Source organism: Anomaloglossus baeobatrachus, chromosome 4 (assembly GCF_048569485.1).
Source record: "Anomaloglossus baeobatrachus isolate aAnoBae1 chromosome 4, aAnoBae1.hap1, whole genome shotgun sequence".
Classification (NCBI taxonomy): Eukaryota; Metazoa; Chordata; class Amphibia; order Anura; family Aromobatidae; genus Anomaloglossus; species Anomaloglossus baeobatrachus.
Genome location: NC_134356.1, coordinates 6,931,878 through 6,954,176, shown reverse-complemented (window position 1 = coordinate 6,954,176; position 22,299 = coordinate 6,931,878). Strand labels below are relative to the sequence as shown.

At 63.8% G+C, this 22,299-nt stretch overlaps 1 protein-coding gene across 1 annotated transcript in view; it reads left to right on the top strand.

Annotated features, from left to right (window-relative positions):
- The window catches only part of DNAI7 (dynein axonemal intermediate chain 7), a 71,562-nt gene that overhangs the window by 23,369 nt on the left and 25,894 nt on the right, over nt 1-22,299 (top strand). Inside the window, 1 exon segment of the mRNA XM_075342728.1 lies at nt 220-324. Within this exon segment, the coding sequence (XP_075198843.1) occupies nt 220-324 (105 nt within the window).

The following is a 22,299-nucleotide window of genomic DNA, read 5'->3' as shown; positions in this document are numbered from 1 at the left end:
ATAAAAAAAAAAAAGCATGGGATCCCCTCATATTTTCATAACCAGACAAGTGCAGCAAAACTGCGCTAAAAACGCACCAAAAACACACCTATATTACAAGCGTTTTTCCAACATTTCCAGGCTCTCTGTGACGAGGTGCAGTTTTGCTTGCAGTTTGTGTGCAGCGTGCGCACGTAGCCTTATTGTATCGCTCACATGTCTGTGCCCATCTTATCGCAGCAGTGGGATCACCGTGAGGAGGAGCTGGGAGAACATCGGGCGCTGCTGGAGGAGAAGCTGGAGGCTGCGGCTCGCTGGAAGAAGGACCTGCGGACACAAGCCAAGGTGCGAGATGTGACCAGCCATTATCAGGACAGGGGGCAGCTTTCATGGACTCCCGCCGCTATACTGCCCCCGTGACGCTTGTCAAAGTCTGCACAAGAGCGCGTCTCATCCAGAAGGCACTGTCTGCAGCAGCACACACTGCATGTTATACACAGCACATGTCACAGGTCCGCAGCTTGTAGTGTTATGTAGTCACCACCAGGTGGAGACATAACACCACAATGAAGACTGCCCCAACACCAGGGTCTTTATACACAGACAGATGCGCTACAGTGGGTGTATATGAGTGAGGAGCACAGAGCCAGCATCCCGTGTGCTCACACCCCTAGCCCCCTGCACACTCACACCCCCAGCCCCCTGCACGTTCGCACCCCCAGCATCCTGCACGCTCACACCTCCAGCCCCCTGCATGCTCACACCCCCAGCCCCCTGCACGCTCACACCTTCAGCCACATGCATGCTCACACCCTCAGCCACATGCACGCTCACACCCCCAGCCCCCTGCATGCTCACATCCCAGCCCTCTGCACACTCACACCCCCAGACCCCTGCACGCTCACACCTCCAGCATCCTGCACACTCGCACCCCCAGACCCCTGCACGCTCACACCCCCAGACCCCTGCACGCTCACACCCTTAGCACCCTGCAGGCTCGCACCCCCAGCCACCTGCACACTCACACCCTCAGCCCCCTGCACGCTCACACCCCCAGCACCCTGCATGCTCACACCCCCAGCACCCTGAATGCTCACACCCTCAGCACCCTGCATGCTCACACCCTCAGCTCCCTGCATGCTCACACCCTCAGCTCCCTGCATGCTCACACCCTCATCTCCCTGCATGCTCACACCCTCAGCTCCCTGCATGCTCACACCCTCATCTCCCTGCATGCTCACACCCTCAGCTCCCTGCAAGCTCACACTCTCAGCACCCTGTATGCTCACATCCTCAGCTCCCTGCACGCTCACACCCTCAGCTCCCTGCACGCTCACACCCTCAGCTGCAGCTGCCTGTATACTCGCACCCTCAGCCCCCTGCACGCTCACACTGTCAGCCCCCTGCACGCTCACACCCCCAATCCCCGGCACGCTCACACCCCCAATCCCCGGCACGCTCACACCCCCAGTCCCCGGCACGCTCACACCCCCAGCCCCCTGCATGCGCACACCCCCAGCCCCCTGCATGCGCACACCCCCAGCCCCCTGCACGCTCACACCCCCAGCCCCCTGCACGCTCACACCCCCAGCCCCCTGCACGCTCACACCGCCAGCCCCCTGCACGCTCACACCGCCAGCCCCCTGCACGCTCACACCGCCAGCCCCCTGCACGCTCACACCGCCAGCCCCCTGCACGCTCACACCCCCAGCCCCCTGCACGCTCACACCCCCAGCCCCCTGCACGCTCACACCCCCAGCCCCCTGCACGCTCACACCCTCAGCCCCTGCACGCTCACACCCTCAGCACCCTGTATGCTTACACCCTCAGCAACCTGCATGCTTACCCCCCCCAGCCCCCTGCACGCTCACACCCTCAGCCCCCTGCACGCTCACACCCTCAGCCCCCTGCATGCTCACACCCCCAGACGCCTGCACACTCGCACCCTCAGCACCCTGCACGCTCACACCCCCAGACCCCTGCATGCTCACACCCCCAGCCCCCTGCACGCTCACACCCTCAGCACCCTGCACTCTCACACCCCCAGCCCCCTGCATGCTCACACCCCCAGACGCCTGCACACTCGCACCCTCAGCACCCTGCACGCTCACACCCTCAGCCCCCTGCATCCTCACACCCCCAGCCCCCTGCACACTCACACCCTCAGCACCCTGCACGCTCACACCCTCAGCCCCCTGAATGCTCACACCCCCAGCCCCCTGCATGCTCACACCCCCAGCTCCCTGCACGCTCACACCCCCAGCCCCCTGCACGCTCACACCTTCAGCCACATGCATGCTCACACCCTCAGCCACATGCACGCTCACACCCCCAGCCCCCTGCATGCCCACATCCCAGCCCTCTGCACACTCACACCCCCAGACCCCTGCACGCTCACACCTCCAGCCCCCTGCACGCTCGCACCCCCAGACCCCTGCACGCACACACCCTTAGCCATATGCATGCTCACACCCCCAGCCCCCTACACGCTCACACCCCCTGTATGCTCACACCCTCAGCCCCCTGCATGCTCACACCCCCAGTTCCCTGCAAGCTCACACCCTCAGCACCCTGTATGCTTACACCCTCAGCAACCTGCATGCTTACCCCCCAGCCCCCTGCATGCTCACACCCTCAGCCTTCTGCAAGCTCACACCCTCAGCACCCTGCATGCTCACACCCTCAGCACCCTGCATGCTCACACCCCCCAGTTCCCTGCAAGCTCACACCCTCAGCACCCTGTATGCTTACACCCTCAGCAACCTGCATGCTTACCCCCCCAGCCCCCTGCATGCTCACACCCTCAGCCTTCTGCAAGCTCACACCCTCAGCACCCTGTATGCTCACACCCTCAGCCCCCTGCACACTCACACCCTCAGCACCCAGTATGCTCACACCCTCAGCACCCAGTATGCTCACACCCTCAGCACCCTGCAAGCTCAGACCCTCAGCACCCTGTATGCTCACACCCTCAGCCCCCTGCACACTCACACCCTCAGCACCCTGTATGCTCACACCCTCAGCACCCTGCATGCTCACACCCTCAGCCCCCTGCAAGCTCAGACCCTCAGCACCCTGTATGCTCACACCCTCAGCCCCCTGCAAGCTCACACCCCCAGCACCCTGCATGCTCACGCCCCCTGCACGCACACACCCCCATCCCCCTGCACACTCACACCCCCAGCACCCTGCATGCTCACACCCCCAGCACCCTGCATGCTCACGCCCCCTGCACGCACACACCCCCATCCCCCTGCACACTCACACCCCCAGCACCCTGCATGCTCACCCCCTCAGCTCCCTGCATGCTCACACCCCCAGCACCCTGCATGCTCACACCCTCAGCTCCCTGCATGCTCACACCCTCAGTCCCCTGCATGCTCACACCCTCAGTCTCCTGCAAGCTCACACCTCCAGCCCCCTGCACGCTCGCACCCCCAGACCCCTGCACGCACACACCCTTAGCCATATGCATGCTCACACCCCCAGCCCCCTACACGCTCACACCCCCTGTATGCTCACACCCTCAGCCCCCTGCATGCTCACACCCCCAGTTCCCTGCAAGCTCACACCCTCAGCACCCTGTATGCTTACACCCTCAGCAACCTGCATGCTTACCCCCCAGCCCCCTGCATGCTCACACCCTCAGCTTTCTGCAAGCTCACACCCTCAGCATCCTGCATGCTCACACCCTCAGCACCCTGCATGCTCACACCCCCCAGTTCCCTGCAAGCTCACACCCTCAGCACCCTGTATGCTTACACCCTCAGCAACCTGCATGCTTACCCCCCCAGCCCCCTGCATGCTCACACCCTCAGCCTTCTGCAAGCTCACACCCTCAGCACCCTGTATGCTCACACCCTCAGCCCCCTGCACACTCACACCCTCAGCACCCTGTATGCTCACACCCTCATCACCCTGTATGCTCACACCCTCAGCACCCTGCATGCTCACACCCTCAGCACCCTGCATGCTCACACCCTCAGCCCCCTGCAAGCTCAGACCCTCAGCACCCTGTATGCTCACACCCTCAGCCCCCTGCAAGCTCACACCCCCAGCACCCTGCATGCTCACGCCCCCTGCACGCACACACCCCCAGCCCCCTGCACACTCACACCCCCAGCACCCTGCATGCTCACACCCCCAGCACCCTGCATGCTCACCCCCTCAGCTCCCTGCATGCTCACACCCCCAGCACCCTGCATGCTCACACCCTCAGCTCCCTGCATGCTCACACCCTCAGTCCCCTGCAAGCTCACACCCTCAGTCCCCTGCAAGCTCACACTCTCAGCACCCTGTATGCTCACACCCCCAGCCCCCTGCATGCTCACACCCACAGCCCCCTGCACGCTCACACCCCCAGCCCCCAGCCCCCCGCACGCTCACACCTTCAGCCACATGCATGCTCACACCCTCAGCCACATGCACGCTCACACCTCCAGCCCCCTGCATGATCACACCCTCAGCCCCCTGCAAGCTCACACCCTCAGCACCCTGTATGCTCACACCCTCAGCCCCCTGCATGCTCACACCCTCAGCCCCCTGCACGCTCACACCCTCAGCCCCCTGCACGCTCACACCCCCAGCACCCTGCATGCTCACACCCCCAGCACCCTGCATGCTCACACCCCCAGCACCCTGCATGCTCACACCCTCAGCACCCTGCATGCTCACACCCTCAGTCCCCTGCAAGCTCACACCCTCAGCACCCTGCATGCTCACACCCTCAGCTCCCTGCATGCTCACACCCTCAGTCCCCTGCAAGCTCACACCCTCAGTCCCCTGCAAGCTCACACTCTCAGCACCCTGTATGCTCACACCCCCAGCCGCCTGCACGCTCACACCCCCAGCCGCCTGCACGCTCACACACTCAGCCCCCTGCACGCTCACACCCCCAGCCCCCTGCACGCTCACACCCCCAGCCCCCTGCACGCTCACACCCCCAGCCCCCTGCACGCTCACACTTTCAGCCACATGCACGCTCACACCCCCAGCCCCCTGCATGCTCACACCCCCAGCCCTCTCCACGCTCACACCCCCAGACCCCTGCACGCACACACCCTCAGCCATATGCATGCTCACACTCCCAGCCCCCTACACGCTCACACCCCCTGTATGCTCACACCCTCAGCCCCCTGCATGCTCACACCCTCAGCACCCTGCATGCTCACACCCCCAGCCCCCCTGCATGCTCACACCCTCAGCCCCCTGCATGCTCACACCCTCAGCAACCTGCACGCTTACACCCCCAGCCCCCTGCATGCTCACACCCTCAGCCCCCTGCAAGCTCACACCCTCAGCCCCCTGTATGCTCACACCCTCAGCCCCCTGCACGCTCACACCCTCAGCCCCCTGCAAGCTCACACCCTCAGCCCCCTGTATGCTCACACCCTCAGCCCCCTGTATGCTCACACCCTCAGCCCCCTGTATGCTCACACCCTCAGCCCCCTGCACGCTCACACCCTCAGCCCCCTGCACTCTCACACCCTCAGCCCCCTGCACGCTCACACCCCCAGCACCCTGCATGCTCACACCCTCAGCACCCTGCATTCTCACACCCTCAACTCCCTGCATGCTCACACCCTTAGTCCCCTGCAAGCTCACACCTTCAGCTCCCTGCATGCTCACACCCTCAGTCCCCTGCAAGCTCACACTCTCAGCACCCTGTATGCTCACACCCTCAGCTCCCTGCATGCTCACACCCCCATCACCCTGCATGCTCACACCCTCATCTCCCTGCATGCTCACACCCTCAGTCCCCTGCAAGCTCACACTCTCAGCACCCTGTATGCTCACACCCCCAGCCGCCTGCATGCTCACACCCTCAGCCCCCTGCACGTTCACACCCCCAGCCCCCTGCACGCTCACACCCCCAGCCCCCTGCACGCTCACACCTTCAGCCACATGCATGCTCACACCCTCAGCCACATGCACGCTCACACCCCCAGCCCCCTGCACGCTCACACCCCCAGCCCCCTGCATGCTCACACCCCCAGCCCTCTGCACACTCACACGCCCAGACCCCTGCACGCTCACACCTCCAGCCCCCTGCACGCTCGCACCCCCAGACCCCTGCACGCACACACCCTCAGCCATATGCATGCTCACACCCCCAGCCCCCTACACGCTCACACCCCCTGTATGCTCACACCCTCAGCCCCCTTCATGCTCACACCCTGAGCACCCTGCATGCTCACACCTCCAGCCCCCCTGCATGCTCACACCTTCAGCCCCCTGCACGCTTACACCCCCAGCCCCCTGCACGCTTACACCCCCAGCCCCGTGCATGCTCACACCCCCAGCCCCCCTGCATGCTCACACCCTCAGCCCCCTGCATGCTCACACCCTCAGCAACCTGCACGCTTACACCCCCAGCCCCCTGCATGCTCACACCCTCAGCCCCCTGCACGCTCACACCCTCAGCCCCCTGCACGCTCACACCCTCAGCCCCCTGCACGCTCACACCCCCAGCACCCTGCATGCTCACACCCCCAGCACCCTGCATGCTCACACCCTCAGCTCCCTGCATGCTCACACCCTCAGTCCCCTGCAAGCTCACACCCTCAGTCCCCTGCAAGCTCACACTCTCAGCACCCTGTATGCTCACACCCTCAGCTCCCTGCAAGCTCACACCCTCAGCTCCCTGCAAGCTCACACCCTCAGCTCCCTGCATGCTCACACCCTCAGCTGCCTGCATACTCGCACCCTCAGCCCCCTGCACGCTCACACCGTCAGCTCCTTGCACGCTCACACTGTCAGCTCCCTGCACGCTCACACCCTCAGCTGCCTGCACGCTCACACCCCCAGCCGCCTGCACGCTCACACCCTCAGCCCCCTGCACGCTCACACCCCCAGCCCCCTGCACGCTCACACCCCCAGACCCCTGCACGCTCACACTTTCAGCCACATGCATCCTCACACCCCCAGCCCCCTGCACGCTCACACCCCCAGCCCCCTGCACGCTCACACCCCCAGCCCCCTGCACGCTCACACCCCCAGCCCCCTGCACGCTCACACCCCCAGCCCCCTGCACGCTCACACCCCCAGCCCCCTGCACGCTCACACCCCCAGCCCCCTGCACGCTCACACCCCCAGCCCCCTGCACGCTCACACCCCCAGCCCCCTGCACGCTCACACCCCCAGCCCCCTGCACGCTCACACCCCCAGCCCCCTGCATGCTCACACCCCCAGCCCTTTGCACACTCACACCCCCAGACCCCTGCACGCTCACACCTTCAGCCCCCTGCATGCTCGCACCCCCAGACCCCTGCACGCACACACCCTCAGCCATATGCATGCTCACACTCCCAGCCCCCTACACGCTCACACCCCCTGTATGCTCACACCCTCAGCCCCCTGCATGCTCACACCCTCAGCACCCTGCATGCTCACACCCCCAGCCCCCCTGCATGCTCACACCCTCAGCCCCCTGCATGCTCACACCCTCAGCAACCTGCACGCTTACACCCCCAGCCCCCTGCATGCTCACACCCTCAGCCCCCTGCAAGCTCACACCCTCAGCCCCCTGTATGCTCACACCCTCAGCCCCCTGCACGCTCACACCCTCAGCCCCCTGCACGCTCACACCCTCAGCCCCCTGCACGCTCACACCCCCAGCACCCTGCATGCTCACACCCTCAGCACCCTGCATGCTCACACCCTCAGCACCCTGCATGCTCACACCCTCAACTCCCTGCATGCTCACACCCTCAGTCCCCTGCAAGCTCACACCCTCAGCTCCCTGCATGCTCACACCCTCAGTCCCCTGCAAGCTCACACTCTCAGCACCCTGTATGCTCACACCCTCAGCTCCCTGCATGCTCACACCCCCATCACCCTGCATGCTCACACCCTCATCTCCCTGCATGCTCACACCCTCAGTCCCCTGCAAGCTCACACTCTCAGCACCCTGTATGCTCACACCCCCAGCCCCCTGCATGCTCACACCCCCAGCCCCCTGCACGCTCACACCCTCAGCCCCCTGCACGCTCACACCTTCAGCCACATGCATGCTCACACCCTCAGCCACTTGCTTGCTCACACCCTCAGCCTCATGCACGCTCACACCCCCAGCCCCCTGCATGCTCACACCCCCAGTCCTCTGCACACTCACACGCCCAGACCCCTGCACGCTCACACTTCCAGCCCCCTGCACGCTCGCACCCCCAGACCCCTGCACGCACACACCCTCAGCCATATGCATGCTCACACCCCCAGCCCCCTACACGCTCACACCCCCTGTATGCTCACACCCTCAGCCCCCTGCATGCTCACACCCTCAGCACCCTGCATGCTCACACCTCCAGCCCCCCTGCATGCTCACACTTTCAGCCCCCTGCACGCTTACACCCCCAGCCCCCTGCACGCTTACACCCCCAGCCCCCTGCATGCTCACACCCCCAGCCCCCCTGCATGCTCACACCCTCAGCCCCCTGCATGCTCACACCCTCAGCAACCTGCACGCTTACACCCCCAACCCCCTGCATGCTCACACCCTCAGCCCCCTGCAGCCCTCACACCCTCAGCCCCCTGCATGCTCACACCCTCAGCCCCCTGCACGCTCACACCCTCAGCCCCCTGCACGCTCACACCCCCAGCACCCTGCATGCTCACACCCTCAGCACCCTGCATGCTCACACCCTCAGCACCCTGCATGCTCACACCCTCAGCTCCCTGCATGCTCACACCCTCAGTCCCCTGCAAGCTCACACCCTCAGTCCCCTGCAAGCTCACACCCTCAGTCCCCTGCAAGCTCACACTCTCAGCACCCTGTATGCTCACACCCTCAGCTCCCTGCAAGCTCACACCCTCAGCTCCCTGCAAGCTCACACCCTCAGCTCCCTGCACGCTCACACCCTCAGCTGCCTGCATACTCGCACCCTCAGCCCCCTGCACGCTCACACCGTCAGCTCCTTGCACACTCACACTGTCAGCTCCCTGCACGCTCACACCCTCAGCTGCCTGCATACTCGCACCCTCAGCCCCCTGCACGCTCACACTGTCAGCTCCCTGCACGCTCACACCCTCAACACCCTGCGTACTCGCACCCTCAGCCCCCTGCACGCTCACACTGTCAGCTCCCTGCACGCTCACACCTTCAGCTCCCTGCATGCTCACATCCTCAGCACCCTGCATGCTTATATTCTCAGCACCCTGCATGCTTATATTCTCAGCACCCTGCATGCTTATACTCTCAGCACCCTGCATGCTTATACTCTCAGCACCCTGTGCACTTACACTACCAACACCCTGCATGTTTACCCACTTGTAGTGTTATGTAGTCACCACCAGGTGGAGACATAACAGCACAGTGAAGTCTGCCTGCAACACCAGGGTCTTTGTACGCAGAAAGATGCGCTACAGTGGATGTATATGAGTGAGGAGCACAGAGCCAGCATCCCGTGTGCTCACACCACCAGCCCCTTGCACGCTAACATCCCCAGACCCCTGCACGCTCACACCCCCAGCCCCCTGCACGCTCACACCCCCAGACCCTTGCACGCTCACACCCTCAGCATCCTGCACGCTTACACCCCCAGCCTCCTGCATGCTCACACCCTCAGCTCCCTGCATGCTCACACCTTCAGCCCCCTGCACGCTCACACCCTCAGTCCCCTGCAAGCTCACACTCTCAGCACCCTGTATGCTCACACCCGCAGCACCCTGCACGCTCACACCCCCAGCACCCTGCATGCTCACACCCTCAGCCCCCTGCACGCTCATACCTCCAGCACCCTGTATGCTCACACCCTCTGCTCCCTGCATGCTCACACATTCAGCCCCCTGCACGCTCACACCCTCAGCTCCCTGCACGCTCACACCCTCAGCACCCTGCATGCTCACACCCTCAGCTCCCTGCATGCTCACACCCCCAGCCCCCTGCACGCTCACACTGTCAGCTCCCTGCACGCTCACACCCTCAGCACCCTGTATGCTCACACCCTCAGCTCCCTGCATGCTCACACCTTCAGCCCCCTGCACGCTCACACCCTCAGCACCCTGCACGCTCACACCCTCAGCCCCCTGCACGCTCACACCCTCAGCCCCCTGCACGCTCACACCCTCAGCCCCCTGCACGCTCACACCCTCAGCCCCCTGCACGCTCACGCCCCCAGCACCCTGCATGCTCACAATTTCAGCACCCTGCATGCTCACACCCTCAACTCCCTGCATGCTCACACCCTCAGTCCCCTGCAAGCTCACACTCTCAGCACCCTGTATGCTCACACCCTCAGCTCCCTGCATGCTCACACCCTCAGCACCCTGCATGCTCACACCCTCAGCTCCCTGCATGCTCACACCCTCAGTCCCCTGCAAGCTCACACTCTCAGCACCCTGTATGCTCACACCCCCAGCCCCCTGCATGCTCACACCCCCAGCCCCCTGCACGCTCACACCCCCAGCCCCCTGCACGCTCACACCCCCAGCCCCCTGCACGCTCACACCTTCAGCCACATGCATGCTCACACCCTCAGCCACATGCACGCTCACACCCCCGACCCCCTGCACGCTCACACCCTCAGCCCCCTGCACGCTCACACCCCCAGCCCCCTGCACGCTCACACCTTCAGCCACATGCATGCTCACACCCTCAGCACCCTGCATGCTCACACCCTCAGCTCCCTGCATGCTCACACCCTCAGTCCTCTGCAAGCTCACACCCTCAGTCCCCTGCAAGCTCACACTCTCAGCACCCGCTATGCTCACACCCTCAGCTCCCTGCAAGCTCACACCCTCAGCTCCCTGCACGCTCACACCCTCAGCTCCCTGCACGCTCACACCCTCAGCTGCCTGCATGCTCACACCCTCAGTCCCCTGCAAGCTCACACCCTCAGTCCCCTGCAAGCTCACACTCTCAGCACCCTGTATGCTTACACCCCCAGCCCCCTGCATGCTCACCCTTTCAGCCCCCTGCACGCTCACACCCCCAGCCCTCAGCCCCCTGCACGCTCACACCTTCAGCCACATGCATGCTCACACCCTCAGCCACATGCACGCTCACACCCCCAGCCCCCTGCATGCTCACACCCTCAGCCCCCTGCAAGCTCACACCCTCAGCACCCTGTATGCTCACACCCTCAGCCCCCTGCATGCTCACACCCTCAGCCCCCTGCACGCTCACACCCCCAGCACCCTGCACGCTCACACCCCCAGCACCCTGCATGCTCACACCCCCAGCACCCTGCATGCTCACACCCTCAGCACCCTGCATGCTCACACCCTCAGTCCCCTGCAAGCTCACATCCTCAGCACCCTGCATGCTCACACCCTCAGCTCCCTGCATGCTCACACCCTCAGTCCCCTGCAAGCTCACACCCTCAGTCCCCTGCAAGCTCACACTCTCAGCACCCTGTATGCTCACACCCCCAGCCGCCTGCACGCTCACACCCCCAGCCGGCTTCACGCTCACACCCCCAGCCCCCTGCACGCTCACACCCCCAGCCCCCTGCACGCTCACACCCCCAGCCCCCTGCACGCTCACACTTTCAGCCACATGCACGCTCACACCCCCAGCCCCCTGCATGCTCACACCCCCAGCCCTCTCCACGCTCACACCCCCAGACCCCTGCACGCTCACACCCCCTGTATGCTCACACCCTCAGCCCCCTGCATGCTCACACCCTCAGCACCCTGCATGCTCACACCCCCAGCCCCCCTGCATGCTCACACCCTCAGCCCCCTGCATGCTCACACCCTCAGCAACCTGCACGCTTACACCCCCAGCCCCCTGCATGCTCACACCCTCAGCCCCCTGCAAGCTCACACCCTCAGCCCCCTGTATGCTCACACCCTCAGCCCCCTGTATGCTCACACCCTCAGCCCCCTGCACGCTCACACCCTCAGCCCCCTGCACGCTCACACCCCCAGCACCCTGCATGCTCACACCCTCAGCACCCTGCATGCTCACACCCTCAACTCCCTGCATGCTCACACCCTTAGTCCCCTGCAAGCTCACACCCTCAGCTCCCTGCATGCTCACACCCTCAGTCCCTTGCAAGCTCACACTCTCAGCACCCTGTATGCTCACACCCTCAGCTCCCTGCATGCTCACACCCCCATCACCCTGCATGCTCACACCCTCATCTCCCTGCATGCTCACACCCTCAGTCCCCTGCAAGCTCACACTCTCAGCACCCTGTATGCTCACACCCCCAGCCGCCTGCATGCTCACACCCTCAGCCCCCTGCACGCTCACACCCCCAGCCCCCTGCACGCTCACACCTTCAGCCACATGCATGCTCACACCCTCAGCCACATGCACGCTCACACCCCCAGCCCCCTGCACGCTCACACCCCCAGCCCCCTGCATGCTCACACCCCCAGCCCTCTGCACACTCACACGCCCAGACCCCTGCACGCTCACACCTCCAGCCCCCTGCACGCTCGCAGCCCCAGACCCCTGCACGCACACACCCTCAGCCATATGCATGCTCACACCCCCAGCCCCCTACACGCTCACACCCCCTGTATGCTCACACCCTCAGCCCCCTTCATGCTCACACCCTCAGCACCCTGCATGCTCACACCTCCAGCCCCCCTGCCTGCTCACACCTTCAGCCCCCTGCATGCTTACACCCCCAGCCCCCTGCACGCTTACACCCCCAGCCCCCTGCATGCTCACACCCCCAGCCCCCCTGCATGCTCACACCCTCAGCCCCCTGCATGCTCACACCCTCAGCAACCTGCACGTTTACACCCCCAGCCCCCTGCATGCTCACACCCTCAGCCCCCTGCACGCTCACACCCTCAGCCCCCTGCACGCTCACACCCTCAGCCCCCTGCACGCTCACACCCTCAGCCCCCTGCACGCTCACACCCCCAGCACCCTGCATGCTCACACCCCCAGCACCCTGCATGCTCACACCCTCAGCTCCCTGCATGCTCACACCCTCAGTCCCCTGCAAGCTCACACCCTCTGTCCCCTGCAAGCTCACAGTCTCAGCACCCTGTATGCTCACACCCTCAGCTCCCTGCACGCTCACACCCTCAGCTCCCTGCAAGCTCACACCCTCAGCTCCCTGCATGCTCACACCCTCAGCTGCCTGCATACTCGCACCATCAGCCCCCTGCACGCTCACACCGTCAGCTCCTTGCACGCTCACACTGTCAGCTGCCTGCACGCTCACACCCCCAGCCGCCTGCACGCTCACACCCTCAGCCCCCTGCACGCTCACACCCCCAGCCCCCTGCACGCTCACACCCCCAGCCCCCTGCACGCTCACACCCCCAGCCCCCTGCACGCTCACACTTTCAGCCACATGCATGCTCACACCCCCAGCCCCCTTCACGCTCACACCCCCAGCCCCCTGCACGCTCACATCCCCAGCCCCCTGCACGCTCACACCCCCAGCCCCCTGCACGCTCACACCCCCAGCCCCCTGCATGCTCACACCCCCAGCCCTTTGCACACTCACACCCCCAGACCCCTGCATGCTCGCACCTTCAGCCCCCTGCACGCTCGCACCCCCAGACCCCTGCACGCACACACCCCCTGTATGCTCACACCCTCAGCCCCCTGCATGCTCACACCCTCAGCACCCTGCATGCTCACACCCCCAGCCCCCCTGCATGCTCACACCCTCAGCCCCCTGCATGCTCACACCCTCAGCAACCTGCACGCTTACACCCCCAGCCCCCTGCATGCTCACACCCTCAGCCCCCTGCAAGCTCACACCCTCAGCCCCCTGTATGCTCACACCCTCAGCCCCCTGCACGCTCACACCCTCAGCCCCCTGCACGCTCACACCCTCAGCCCCCTGCATGCTCACACCCTCAGCCCCCTGCACGCTCACACCCCCAGCACCCTGCATGCTCACACCCTCAGCACCCTGCATGCTCACACCCTCAACTCCCTGCATGCTTACACCCTCAGTCCCCTGCAAGCTCACACCCTCAGCTCCCTGCATGCTCACACCCTCAGCCCCCTGCACGCTCACACCCCCAGCACCCTGCATGCTCACACCCTCAGCACCCTGCATGCTCACACCCTCAACTCCCTGCATGCTTACACCCTCAGTCCCCTGCAAGCTCACACCCCCAGCCCCCTGCACGCTCACACCTTCAGCCACATGCATGCTCACACCCTCAGCCACATGCTTGCTCACACCCTCAGCCTCATGCACGCTCACACCCCCAGCCCCCTGCATGCTCACACTCCCAGCCCTCTGCACGCTCACACGCCCAAACCCCTGCACGCTCACACTTCCAGCCCCCTGCACGCTCGCACCCCCAGACCCCTGCACGCTCACACCCCCTGTATGCTCACACCCTCAGCCCCCTGCATGCTCACACCCTCAGCACCCTGCATGCTCACACCTCCAGCCCCCCTGCATGCTCACACCTTCAGCCCCCTGCACGCTTACACCCCCAGCCCCCTGCACGCTTACACCCCCAGCCCCCTGCATGCTCACACCCCCAGCCCCCCTGCATGCTCACACCCTCAGCCCCCTGCATGCTCACACCCTCAGCAACCTGCACGCTTACACCCCCAACCCCCTGCATGCTCACACCCTCAGCCCCCTGCACGCTCACACCCTCAGCCCCCTGCACGCTCACACCCTCAGCCCCCTGCACGCTCACACCCTCAGCCCCCTGCACGCTCACACCCTCAGCCCCCTGCACGCTCACACCCCCAGCACCCTGCATGCTCACACCCTCAGCACCCTGCATGCTCACACCCTCAGCTCCCTGCATGCTCACACCCTCAGTCCCCTGCAAGCTCACACTCTCAGCACCCTGTATGCTCACACCCTCAGCTCCCTGCAAGCTCACACCCTCAGCTCCCTGCAAGCTCACACCCTCAGCTGCCTGCATACTCGCACCCTCAGCCCCCTGCACGCTCACACCGTCAGCTCCTTGCACACTCACACTGTCAGCTCCCTGCACGCTCACACCCTCAGCTGCCTGCATACTCGCACCCTCAGCCCCCTGCACGCTCACACTGTCAGCTCCCTGCACGCTCATACCCTCAACACCCTGCGTACTCGCACCCTCAGCCCCCTGCACGCTCACACTGTCAGCTCCCTGCACGCTCACACCTTCAGCTCCCTGCATGCTCACATCCTCAGCACCCTGCATGCTTATATTCTCAGCACCCTGCATGCTTATATTCTCAGCACCCTGCATGCTTATACTCTCAGCACCCTGCATGCTTATACTCTCAGCACCCTGTGCACTTACACTACCAACACCCTGCATGTTTACCCACTTGTAGTGTTATGTAGTCACCACCAGGTGGAGACATAACAGCACAGTGAAGTCTGCCCGCAACACCAGAGTCTTTATACCCAGAAAGATGCGCTACAGTGGATGTATATGAGTGAGGAGCACAGAGCCAGCATCCCGTGTGCTCACACCCCCAGCCCCCTGCACGCTCACATCCCCAGACCCCTGCACGCTCACATCCCCAGCCCCCAGCACGCTCACACCCCCAGACCCCTGCACGCTCACACCCCCAGCCTCCTGCATGCTCACACCCTCAGCTCCCTGCATGCTCACACCTTCAGCCCCCTTCACGCTCATACCTCCAGCACCCTGTATGCTCACACCCTCTGCTCCCTGCACGCTCACACCCTCAGCACCCTGCATGCTCACACCCTCAGCTCCCTGCATGCTCACACCCCCAGCCCCCTGCACGCTCACACTGTCAGCTCCCTGCACGCTCACACCCTCAGCACCCTGTATGCTCACACCCTCAGCTCCCTGCATGCTCACACCTTCAGCCCCCTGCACGCTCACACCCTCAGCACCCTGTATGCTCACACCCTCAGCCCCCTGCACGCTCACACCCTCAGCCCCCTGCACGCTCACACCCTCAGCCCCCTGCACGCTCACACCCCCAGCACCCTGCATGCTCACACCCTCAACTCCCTGCATGCTCACACCCTCAACTCCCTGCATGCTCACACCCTCAGTCCCCTGCAAGCTCACACTCTCAGCACCCTGTATGCTCACACCCTCAGCTCCCTGCATGCTCACACCCTCAGCACCCTGCATGCTCACACCCTCATCTCCCTGCATGCTCACACCCTCAGTCCCCTGCAAGCTCACACTCTCAGCACTCTGTATGGTCACACCCCCAGCCCCCTGCATGCTCACACCCCCAGCCCCCTGCACGCTCACACCCCCAGCCCCCTGCACGCTCACACCCCCAGCCCCCTGCACGCTCACACCTTCAGCCACATGCATGCTCACACCCTCAGCCACATGCACGCTCACACCCCCGGCCCCCTGCACGCTCACACCCCCAGCGCCCTGCATGCTCGCACCCCCAGACCCCTGCACGCACACACCCCCTGTATGCTCACACCCTCAGCCCCCTGCATGCTCACACCCTCAGCACTCTGCATGCTCACACCCTCAGCCCCCTGCATGCTCACACCTTCAGCCCCCTGCACGCTTACACCCCCAGCCCCCTGCATGCTCACACCCCCAGTCCCCCTGCATGCTCACACCCTCAGCCCCCTGCATGCTCACACCCTCAGCAACCTGCACGCTTACACCCCCAGCCCCCTGCATGCTCACACCCTCAGCCCCCTGCACGCTCACACCCTCAGCCCCCTGCATGCTCACACCCCCAGCACCCTGCATGCTCACACCCTCAGCACCCTGCATGCTCACACCCTCAGCTCCCTGCATGCTCACACCCTCAGTCCCCTGCAAGCTCACACCGTCAGTCCCCTGCAAGCTCACACGCTCAGCACCCTGTATGCTCACACCCTCAGCTCCCTGCAAGCTCACACCCTCAGCTCCCTGCACGCTCACACCCTCAGCTGCCTGCATACTCGCACCCTCAGCCCCCTGCACGCTCACACCGTCAGCTCCTTGCACGCTCACACTGTCAGCTCCCTGCACGCTCACACCCTCAGCTGCCTGCATACTCGCACCCTCAGCCCCCTGCACGCTCACACTGTCAGCTCCCTGCACGCTCACACCCTCAGCTGCCTGCATACTCGCACCCTCAGCCCCCTGCACGCTCACACTTTCAGCTCCCTGCACGCTCACACCTTCAGCTCCCTGCATGCTCACACCCTCAGCACCCTGCATGCTTATATTCTCAGCACCCTGCATTCTTATACTCTCAGCACCCTGCATGCTTATACTCTCAGCACCCTGTGCACTTACGCTACCAACACCCTGCATGTTTACCCACTTGTAGTGTTTTGTAGTCACCACCAGGTGGAGACATAACAGCACAGTGAAGTCTGCCCGCAACACCAGGGTCTTTATACGCAGAAAGATGCGCTACAGTGGATGTATATGAGTGAGGAGCACAGAGCCAGCATCCCGTGTGCTCACACCCCCAGACCCCTGCACGCTCACACCCCCAGTCCCCTGCACGCTCACACCCCCAGCCCCCTGCATGCTCACACCCTCAGCATTCTGCACGCTTACACCCCCAGCCCCCTGCATGCTCACACCCTCAGCTCCCTGCATGCTCACACCTTCAGCCCCCTGTATGCTCACACCCTCAGCTCCCTGCACGCTCACACTCTCAGCTCCCTGCACGCTCACACCTGCAGCACCCTGCACGCTCACACCCGCAGCACCCTGCACGCTCACACCCGCAGCACCCTGCACGCTCACACCCCCAGCACCCTGCATGCTCACACCCTCAGCCCCCTGCACGCTCATACCTCCAGCACCCTGCATGCTCACACCCTCAGCTCCCTGCATGCTCACACCTTCAGCCCCCTGTATGCTCACACCCTCAGCTCCCTGCACGCTCACACCCTCAGCACCCTGTATGCTTACACCCTTAGCTCCCTGCATGCTCACACCTTCAGCCACCTGCACGCTCACACCCTCAGCACCCTGTATGCTCACAACCTCAGCTCCCTGCACGCTCACACCCTCAGCTCCCTGCATGCTCACACCTTCAGCCCCCTGCATGCTCACACCCTCAGCTCCCTGCACGCTCACACTCTCAGCTCCCTGCACGCTCACACCCTCAGCTCCCTGCACGCTCACACCCTCAGCTCCCTGCACGCTCACACCCTCAGCTCCCTGCATGCTCACACCCTCAGCTCCCTGCACGCTCACACCCTCATCTGCAGCTGCCTGCATACTCGCACCATCAGCCCCCTGCACGCTCACACTGTCAGCTCCCTGCATGCTCACACCCTCAGCTCCCTGCATGCTCACACCCTCAGCACCCTGCATGCTTATACTCTCATCACCCTGCATGCTTATACTCTCAGCACCCTGTGCACTTACACTACCAACATCCTGCATGTTTTCCCACTTGTAGTGTTATGTAGTCACCACCAGGTGGAGACATAACAGCACAGTGAAGTCTGCCCGCAACACCAGGGTTTTTATACACAGACAGATGCGCTAAAGTGGATGTATATGAGTGAGGAGCACAGAGCCAGCATCCCGTGTGCTCACACCCCCAGACCCCTGCACGCTCACACCCCCAACCCCCTGCACGCTCACACCCCCAGACCCCTGCACGCTCACACCCCCAGCACGCTCACACCCCCAGACCCCTGCACTCTCACACCCTCAGCCCCCTGCACGCTCACACCCTCAGCCCCCTGCACGCTGACACCCCCAGCACCCTGCATGCTCACACCCTCAGCACCCTGCATGCTCACACCCTCAGCTCCCTGCATGCTCACACCCTCAGTCCCCTGCAAGCTCACACCCTCAGTCCCCTGCAAGCTCACACTCTCAGCACCCTCTATGCTCACACCCTCAGCTCCCTGCAAGCTCACACCCTCAGCTCCCTGCACGCTCACACCCTCAGCTCCCTGCACGCTCACACCCTCAGCTGCCTGCATACTCGCACCCTCAGCCCCCTGCACGCTCACACCGTCAGCTCCTTGCACGCTCACACTGTCAGCTCCCTGCACGCTCACACCCTCAGCTGCCTGCATACTCGCACCCTCAGCCCCCTGCACGCTCACACTGTCAGCTCCCTGCACGCTCACACCCTCAACACCCTGCATACTCGCACCCTCAGCCCCCTGCACGCTCACACTGTCCGCTCCCTGCACGCTCACACCTTCAGCTCCCTGCATGCTCACACTCTGAGCACCCTGCATGCTTATACTCTCAGCACCCTGCATGCTTATACTCTCAGCACCCTGCATGCTTATATTCTCAGCACCCTGTGCACTTACACTACCAACACCCTGCATGTTTACCCACTTGTAGTGTTATGTAGTCACCACCAGGTGGAGACATAACAGCACAGTGAAGTCTGCCCGCAACACCAGGGTCTTTATACGCAGAAAGATGCGCTACAGTGGATGTATATGAGTGAGGAGCACAGAGCCAGCATCCCGAGTGCTCACACCCCCAGCCCCCTGCACGCTCACACCCCCAGCCCCCTGAACGCTCACACCCCCAGACCCCTGCACGCTCACACCCTCAGCATCCTGCACGCTTACACCCCCAGCCCCCTGCATGCTCACACTCTCAGCTCTCTGCATGCTCACACCTTCAGCCCCCTGCACGGTCACACCTTCAGTCCCCTGCAAGCTCACACTCTCAGCACCCTGCACGCTCACACCCGCAGCACCCTGCACGCTCACACCCGCAGCACCCTGCACGCTCACACCCGCAGCACCCTGCACGCTCACACCCCCAGCACCCTGCATGCTCACACCCTCAGCCCCCTGCACGCTCATACCTCCAGCACCCTGCATGCTCACACCCTCAGCTCCCTGCATGCTCACACCTTGAGCCCCCTGTATGCTCACACCCTCAGCTCCCTGCACGCTCACACCCTCAGCACCCTGCATGCTCACACCCTCAGCTCCCTGCATGCTCACACCCCCAGCCCCCTGCACGCTCACACTGTCAGCTCCCTGCACGCTCATACCCTCAGCACCCTGTATGCTCACACCCTCAGCACCCTGTATACTCACACCGTCAGCTCCCTGCATGCTCACACCTTCAGCCCCCTGCACGCTCACACCCTCAGCACCCTGCACGCTCACACCCTCAGCCCCCTGCACGCTCACACCCTCAGCCCCCTGCACGCTCACACCCTCAGCCCTCTGCACGCTCACACCCTCAGCCCCCTGCACGCTCACACCCCCAGCACCCTGCATGCTCACACCCTCAGCACCCTGCATGCTCACACCCTCAACTCCCTGCATGCTCACACCCTCAGTCCCCTGCAAGCTCACACTCTCAGCACCCTGTATGCTCACACCCTCAGCTCCCTGCATGCTCACACCCTCAGCACCCTGCATGCTCACACCCTCATCTCCCTGCATGCTCACACCCTCAGTCCCCTGCAAGCTCACACTCTCAGCACCCTGTATGCTCACACCCCCAGCCCCCTGCATGCTCACACCCTCAGCCCCCTGCACGCTCACACCCCCAGCCCCCTGCACGCTCACACCCCCAGCCCCCTGCACGCTCACACCTTCAGCCACATGCATGCTCACACCCTCAGCCACATGCACACTCACACCCCCAGCCCCCTGCACGCTCACACCCCCAGCCCCCTGCATGCTCACACCCCCAGCCCTCTGCACGCTCACACGCCCAGACCCCTGCACGCTCACACCTCCAGCCCCCTGCACGCTCGCACCCCCAGACCCCTGCACGCACACACCCTCAGCCATATGCATGCTCACACCCCCAGCCCCCTACACGCTCACACCCCCTGTATGCTCACACCCTCAGCCCCCTGCATGCTCACACCCTCAGCACTCTGCATGCTCACACCCTCAGCCCCCTGCATGCTCACACCTTCAGCCCCCTGCACGCTTACACCCCCAGCACCCTGCATGCTCACACCCCCAGCCCCCCTGCATGCTCACACCCTCAGCCCCCTGCATGCTCACACCCTCAGCAACCTGCACGCTTACACCCCCAGCCCCCTGCATGCTCACACCCTCAGCCCCCTGCACGCTCACACCCTCAGCCCCCTGCACGCTCACACCCTCAGCCCCCTGCATGCTCACACACTCAGTCCCCTGCAAGCTCACACCCTCAGTCCCCTGCAAGCTCACACTCTCAGCACCCTGTATGCTCACACCCTCAGCTCCCTGCAAGCTCACACCCTCAGCTCCCTGCACGCTCACTCCCTCAGCTGCCTGCATACTCGCACCCTCAGCCCCCTGCACGCTCACACCGTCAGCTCCTTGCACGCTCACACTGTCAACTCCCTGCACGCTCATACCCTCAGCTGCCTGCATACTCGCACCCTCAGCCCCCTGCACGCTCACACTGTCAGCTCCCTGCACGCTCACACCCTCAGCTGCCTGCATACTCGCACCCTCAGCCCCCTGCACGCTCACACTGTCAGCTCCCTGCACGCTCACACCTTCAGCTCCCTGCATGCTCACACCCTCAGCACCCTGCATGCTTATATTCTCAGTACCCTGCATGTTTATACTCTCAGCACCCTGCATGCTTATACTCTCAGCACCCTGTGCACTTACACTACCAACACCCTGCATGTTTACCCACTTGTAGTGTTATGTAGTCACCACCAGGTGGAGACATAACAGCACAGTGAAGATTGCCAGCAACACCAGGGTCTTTATACGCAGAAAGATGCGCTACAGTGGATGTATATGAGTGAGGAGCACAGAGCCAGCATCCCGTGTGCTCACACCCCCAGCCCCCTGCACGCTCATATCCCCAGACCCCTGGACGCTCACACCCCCAGCCCCCTGCACGCTCACACCCCCAGACCCCTGCACGCTCACACCCTCAGCATCCTGCACGCTTACACCCCCAGCATGCTCACACCCTCAGCTCCCTGCATGCTCACACCTTCAGCCCCCTGCACGCTCACACCCTCAGTCCCCTGCAAGCTCACACCCTCAGCACCCTGCACGCTCACACCCGCAGCACCCTGCACGCTCACACCCGCAGCACCCTGCACGCTCACACCCTCAGCACCCTGCACACTCACACCCGCAGCACCCTGCACGCTCACACCCCCAGCACCCTGCATGCTCACACCCGCAGCCCCCTGCACCCTCATACCTCCAGCCCCCTGTATGCTCACACCCTCAGCTCCCTGCACGCTCACACCCTCAGCACCCTGCATGCTCACACCCTCAGCTCCCTGCATGCTCACACCCCCAGCCCCCTGCATGCTCACACCCCCAGCCCCCTGCACGCTCACACTGTCAGCTCCCTGCACGCTCACACCCTCAGCACCCTGTATGCTTACACCCTCAGCTCCCTGCATGCTCACACCTTCAGCCCCCTGCACGCTCACACCCTCAGCACCCTGTATGCTCACAACCTCAGCTCCCTGCACGCTCACACCCTCAGCTCCCTGCATGCTCACACCTTCAGCCCCCTGCATGCTCACACCCTCAGCTCCCTGCACGCTCACAC